Here is a 7,021-nt window from a genome sequence, read left to right on the forward strand (position 1 = left end):
TTATTTTTATAACTTTTACCGAACTGACATAGTAAATCCTGTCAGAGTTTGGCATTGCTGAAACAGTTCACCAGAACTGCTTCATCTCCAGGCCACCCATCTCTGCACAAGCTCTTACACTATTTTTTAAAAGACAAGTTGAAATGGTGCATTTATGTGACCTGTGAAGTAACACAGTAAACCTATTGCCTGGATTTTACCTCTGTCTCCAAAATTGTCACCTCTCTCCAGATAAGGATTAACTCCAGACCCCTCAAACCAGTGTTTCTCGTAGATGCAAGATTTATAACTGGAGGGTTGTTTAGAGATCTACAGTCAGTGCAGTGTGGATCATGTGTCACATCCATCTTCAGCGTGATATGGTGCCATAGCCAGAAAAGCAACAGCTTTTCTTCCTATTTCTTAATAAGTGACTTTGAGTGACAGCTGTGCCTTGAAAACTGAAAACGTCTTCCCCACAGTTCAGGCCTTGGGCACTTTGCTGAGTTGTGCATGAGGACAAGAGGGAGAGGTTCATACATATGGTGATTCAGGATGTAATAAGGGGTCAGAAAAGTCACTTAATAGGATGAAAGGCTTGAGAAATGGCATGTAAAAAAGCAGAAGTATAACACAAGCTCTCTTTAGGCCTGAGCAAACATTTTAGATCTATTCAGCGCTTTTCCTTTCCTTCTTTGTTAATGGGATATTACCAGAGAAGATGTTAGGCACAATATTGAAAAGTGCAACAGCTGTTAGGGAAGTTTAAGAATACAGAATGTAAAGGCACCTCTGAATGTTGAAATGCTTGGGGGTCGTGCACAGTTATATGGGAAAAGCTGACTGCAAAGTATGCCGAATGGAGCCTCCAAGCAAGGTGACTAGATCCAATAAAGCAGTGCTTTGAGCCCGATATTAAAAGGTGAAGATAGGATTGCTTTGAAATTCCTCATAGCAGTGTTCTTCAATGCTCTTTTCTATGAAGAATCTTATTTCAAGGCTCTGGGTCTCCATAAATGATCAGCAACTGAACTTCTGCAGCTCTAGTAAGGTGACCAAGGGGAGGCAGAGGTTATTTTTTTTATAGAAGGTGATTTAAACTGGACTTTCAGTGTAGTTGTTAATGCTGATGGCTGTCTGCACTAGGGAGCTGCAGATAGCATTTTTAAGATTGTCTTTACTCCCACGGACAAGCTGAAGTTCCCTGTATTCTGTGAAGGGTAGCTAAATGATTAGTTTTTTCCAGACAAAAGGAAGCCAAGTATTTTTGGTGCTGGGTGGTGAATGTGCTCCACTGCCCCTCACATTGAGTACTGAAGTAAAGATACATAAAACACCTATTTGTTATGCATCTTTGCCTTCCAAACCTCCTTAATTTCAGTGTCATAGGAAGTACTAGACAAGTAACTGGTTACTTTGGTGGTGTCCTGTATTAGTGACCTATCCCAGCCACATCAGATGTGCTTTTCCTAGTTATAGATCAGTGTGGGGATCAGTCTTTTTGGCAAGTGCAGCACAAATTAGGCTTGAAGCCTCCCCAAATGCCACTCTGATCCCCTGCTCAATCTGCTGCTCTCTTTTCTGCTCCCAGCCTACTCTGCTCTGCTTTCTGTTTCTTGCTTTCTGCTCCCTGCCCTATTTGCCACTGTGCTGCCTGCCCCATCCCTGATCTGTCTTGTGCCACAAACCAGGGCTGCCTGTGCTGTGGGTTGGCCACTCTTGTTCTAGTCTATGGCTTCTAATTAAAAGTCTCCTGTTACAGAAGCTGGTTGTACACCAGAGGCCTGATTTTGCTCATCCTGGGTCTCTGGCATTTTTGGGGGTGGTGCAGTTCCCACAGTGAGAATGTAAGAATAAAGCTTAAATAAATCGTGAGCACTGTTGGCTGTGGGTGAAATGCAGCGCTCTGGCTTAGATCCTACGTAGCTGTAGGGAAGAGCTGGCACATTCTCAAGGTGAAGCACAGGCATGCCCAGCCAGGGACCACGAAGAAGACTTCACTGTCATTCCTACCTCCCAGCTACTACATTAGTGTAGGTGCTGGAGCAAAGGCTGCAGCGCCTTCTCATCGCTTACATGAGTCTATGAACATGGGATTGAAGTATTGGCAGCAGTAAATCTGCATGAATCAGCAATTCTACCATAGCTCAGCCCTGTCACAGCGTCCTTTTTTAGCTGGTTTAAAGCAGGGGCATGCCTGCATAGGTGTTCTCTGCCCTGACTTCCCACACAGCCCCAATTCACCCTGAGTCTTTACCTGGCCAAGTGCCCAGCTGGTGCATTTCACTTTCCTAGTAGAACATTTCCTCTTTCAAAAGGGAGATCAGCACCAAAGCATGGAAGCTTTCACTGTATGTGTTGAAAGGACTCTGGTTTTTCTGTCTGGCCATAGCTCTGTATCAGCTTGCCTGCATTCTGCTCTTGTGAAATGACTGTTCAGCTACAATCAGGCATTGCCAAAAGTATTTAGGGCGCAGTTCAGTTCCTGTTGCACCTCGCCAGTGACAGTGTGAAGAATGTTGAAAGACCATATTGGTGTAATAATCAACCCACATAAGTGCTGGGAGGTTAATTGGAAAGTCTCCACAACCATCGGACTGCATGAAATTGTGGTGTGCACTATTTACACTAATGGTTTGTAAATGTTCAGTGCTGCACTATTCATGTGGTTTTAAAGTTCAGCCTCCCTAACACAATTGCTTGCATGGAAAAGTAATGTTAGGGAAGTCTTTGATGCCCTATTATGGCTGGAGAGGAGGGAGAAGTCAGTTGTATGTGAATGCTGTTGAGTCAGGTGTTAAGACATCACTTTGCATAGCCAGTCTACTACATTGGAAATAAAAGCACTATATAAATTGCTTACTGGCCAGTTAAAACCACAATGCCTCCTGCAAACCAGCTGATCAGAAAACACAGTTAACTTCATTGGCAAATTGCTGCAGCCAGTCCAGGGGGTTTTATTCATTCAGCTGATTCAGATGCAGATGTTGGGAGAGCTGAGTAAGAGGAAAAGCGGGAATGTTGGGCTTTCCATCCCTATTATGACATTGGTGCATTTAGTTTTTAGAGAAAAACAAATATCAAAGAGAATGATAAGTGTAACAGCTGTACCTAGAGGCAGCTCCATTGTGCTCAGCATTTGACAGACGTGAAGAGATGGGCCCTGATCTGAGAGGTTAACCATCTAAATATATAGGAGAAAAGAAGTCTCAAGTATTAACCATTTTAATGGATCGTCAACCGAGGCACTACATTACATAGAGGGAATTTATAGCAGAGCAGAGGCCTGGACTTACAGCCTCGTCCTGTGTGTAACCATACAGCATTGCCCAGTAGTAGTGCGAGATGATGACAGTGTCCATGGCAGCTGGTTCAAGACAACAGGAAGTTGCTAGCATGTTAGTAAGAATAGAAAGCATTTTTTTTTATAGTTTTAGGGCAAATCAATCCACTTTGGAAATGGATCCCTTGGCAAAATGATTTTAGCCCTTAGTAATGAAACCCTTCCTATTAATCAACTTGAGAGAGGTTTGTGTTTTTTTACCCCATGTACAAGTCTGCAAGTCCTCCAGAACTGTCACCATGCCTCCCTGCCATAGAGAAGTGTTCCTCACACCCTAACAGAAAGGGGTGGTGATTACTGCAAATCTCTCCCCCAACCTTTGTGAGGCTTTTATTGTGTGATGTAGAGGATTTCATGCCTGAGAGCTTCCAATAAAGTCAGAGCAATGTCCAGCAACACCCAAGGAAGGTATTTTCCTACCTGTATTAACTGCATCTTGGGACATTCAAATTCTGCTCATGGAGAAAGTGACATGTTTCACACATTTGCAGTGTTTGTATGTGAGGTGTGACAAGCCGCCAGGGTGAAGTTCAGAATCATATATTTGTACTGTGTGTTGTAGAGGGAGCAGCAGGTATTTTCCGTGTTTCTTGGGAGAATTTAGATGGTGAATACTGACAGGTGCTTTGTATTGTTGTGGCACATACAAGCCCCTGGCATAGACCGGTAGGTGCTGTACTGGCACCGAACAAAGAGGCAGTCCCTGCCCCAATGAGCCTGCAGTGTAGGCAAGTTGCACTGCTGACACTGCCTTTATTTTCAGGTGTCCTGGTGGGTGTCATCCTTCGCTACGGAATCCATGTTCCCAGTGACATTAACAATGTGACCCTAAGTTGCCAAGTGCAGACCAGCCCGGCCACGCTGTTAGTGAATGTCAGTGGGAAGTATTATGAGTACACCCTGAAAGGCGAGATCAGTCCCCAGGAGCTCAATAATGTCCAGGATAATGAAATGCTGAGAAAGGTAAGCTGTTTGGCATCTGCAGTCTGTGCATGGCCTGACTCTTGTCAGAAGGTCGGAGACAGTTTGGGCCAAATCCTGCACCATTTTGAATCAGTAAGCATTTTGCTTTTAACTTCAGTGGGGGCAGGATCCAGGTAAAATGTGATTCGGAACATTTAATATATTGAAATTACAGGAACTAATTTGAATTTGTACTTTTTGCAACAAATGATTGCATTTTCATGTTAGATTCTTGTCTGTTCACAAAGCTTTTGGGCTGAAATGTCTCTTAATACATATAAAGTTGACTGTTGCTTCTACCTTTTTGTCTCTCAAATACCAATTCCACCTTTGGCTTTTTTTCAACAGGTGACATTTGACCCTGAAGTATTTTTCAATATCTTGCTCCCTCCAATTATATTTTATGCAGGATACAGCTTAAAAAGGGTAAGTTTTCATTTTAAAGTTCCCAGCATTTTAGAGTGTTAGTTCTTAGAGTACAGCAATATAGTGCCAAGGTCAGCAGGCCACGTTTACAGTATGTGATACCATATTCTGTTGTAATTATCTCTAGAATAACCACTGCACAGTATCAGAGCCTAGTGTGGTGCATACAGAAGGGAATTTTGTTAGCTTTAAACTCTCTAGTGTTTCAGCCTACAGACTTCCCTAAAGCACAGCGAGTACAAAGGATCAGTTACTGGAAATCCCATACAGAAGGATGAAGGCCTGGAATGGACACTCATAGCCAGCTTGGGCTCCTGCGTGTGTTTGCATATTGTGTGTGGGTATGGAGTTAATGTGGCATGTTATCAAGGGCTGTGAAAAGCAGAGGCAGGGGAACTGGGGCTTTAGTGTGACTGATCACTGAGGGAGAACATAAGCTTCCTCAGGAATTCCCCTGGAGGCAGCTGTTAGAAACTGTTTACAAGTCCTTAAGTAAAATTAGGTCATGTGCAGCCTTTTAGACATGGGCAACAGGCTGTTCACTGAACAGCCAAGCCTCAGAAATGCTGATGTGTGATGAAGGAAAATGAGCCTGTTTGGACCATGTCCTTTCTGTATTGCACATCAGTTCCCCTGTACTCAGCAAGAACAAGCTAGTAAAGCCACCTGGTAAAAGCAAGACATTTTGTCCATTAGCAGCAAGTAGCACTGCAGTAGCATCTGGGGCGCAGTTATGGATCACTCTTTACCTAGCACACAGTAGTCTTTGTTCCAGAGATCTTAGATGAAATACCAACATTGCATTGATTCATATACCCTGGCACATGTACTCACTTGAAAATAAAACAGCAAGACTACTGTAATGCTGTGTGTGCTTTCTCTTCTAGAGGCATTTCTTCAGAAACCTGGGCTCAATCCTAGCATATGCCTTTCTTGGAACTGCAATATCCTGTCTTATGATAGGGTGAGTATTGGAAGCCTGTTTTCTTTTGCAGTATGGTAAACAGCATTGGCTTAAAATGGAGTGAAATAGAAGCTGGGACTCCCATTCTAGAAATAGAACCTGAACCCGAGTTCTAATCCCAGCTCTGACAAGTCACTCAGCCCCGTCGTTGCATGGAATAGGAATATTTATTTCCCTACCTTTAAACAGTGGGTGAAGATCAATGTGTGTCTTGACTTGGTATCTTTCCGTAACTGCAGTGAGTTTAATTTTATATATACAATTATAATTGTGTATGTAAATGTAGATCTCTCTCTCTCACACACGCACTTTAAAATTCTCCGTAGTGTCATAGGTCTTGCGATACCAGGTACTACTTTAAGCCATAATGTGTAGGATTGTGCAAAAATTGATAAATAAAATAACTAGCAGAGCAGTCTGACAAATAAAATGCAGCTTAAAGATACAACCCTGAATTGTAATAGTGCCTACACTGACTTGGCTGGGTTTCTACAAGTAGAGCTTTAGTATTAACTGTAGAGAAACTTCATGGGGAATAAAGGCTTGAAAAGTTTTTAAGGAGCAGTACAGAATGCTACCATGGTGTGATCTGTTCTTCTGGTACTTGAATGTGACCAGACTGGAGAAACTTGTTACAAGAAGATGTAACTTTAAAAACAAAATCATTTAGGTTTTCCCAGCTTTTTTCTTTCTTTTTTAACTTTCTTTGCCTGAAAGCTCTATGGAAGTGTGCCTTTTCTGTAGTGGAGGGAGTTGTCTCCTTCCACTTCCTTACTACAAAGGAAGACGGTTGTAGTAAACAGTAAATTTTCTCTTTTCAGAAGCCAGTCACCTAACATCTTCCCAGGTCCACCCTGTATGCTGTGCCTGATCTAACCTGTGATTAGCAGAGCAATGCCCTTTAGCTAGTAGGTTACAATAGGAGCATAAGTAGCAACAGCCAATACAGTTTTACATTTAAAAATGCCAGTCGGAAGCAAGACAGTAGGGGAGTTTCATAGTTTATAGTTTCTAGGGTTGGAAGGGACCTGAGCAGGTCATTGAGTCCGACCTCCTGCCATGGCAGAAAAGGGCACTGGGGTCAAACGACCCCAGCAAAGTGTACACCTAGCCTCCTCTTAAAGACCCCCAGGGTAGGAGCCAGCACCACTTCTCTTGGAAGTTGGTTCCAGATCCTAGCCACCCTGACTGTGAAGTCGCACCTCCTGATATCTAGTTTGAATCTACCCTCTGCCAGCTTCTGACCGTTATTCCTGGTCACTCCTGGTAGTGCTTGGGGGAGCAGGGACTTCCCCAGTACCTGCTGGTCCCCTCTGACTAGTTTGTAACAGGCCACTAGATCCCCC

General features: G+C 43.3%; 1 protein-coding gene across 1 annotated transcript in view; it reads left to right on the forward strand.

Moving 5' to 3' along the window:
- The first annotated feature begins 4,018 nt into the window (after nucleotides 1-4,018).
- The window catches only part of SLC9A6 (solute carrier family 9 member A6), a 28,537-nt gene continuing 25,534 nt past the window's right edge, over nucleotides 4,019-7,021 (forward strand). The window contains exons 1-3 of the mRNA XM_019521308.1: nucleotides 4,019-4,285; nucleotides 4,634-4,711; nucleotides 5,599-5,675. Coding sequence (XP_019376853.1) covers nucleotides 4,034-4,285; nucleotides 4,634-4,711; nucleotides 5,599-5,675 — 407 coding nt within the window. The 5' untranslated portion in view covers nucleotides 4,019-4,033. The remainder of the gene's footprint in view (nucleotides 4,286-4,633; nucleotides 4,712-5,598; nucleotides 5,676-7,021) is intronic.

This window comes from Gavialis gangeticus, unplaced genomic scaffold (genome assembly GCF_001723915.1).
Source record: "Gavialis gangeticus isolate Ggan-Ray unplaced genomic scaffold, GavGan_comp1, whole genome shotgun sequence".
Taxonomy (NCBI): Eukaryota; Metazoa; Chordata; order Crocodylia; family Gavialidae; genus Gavialis; species Gavialis gangeticus.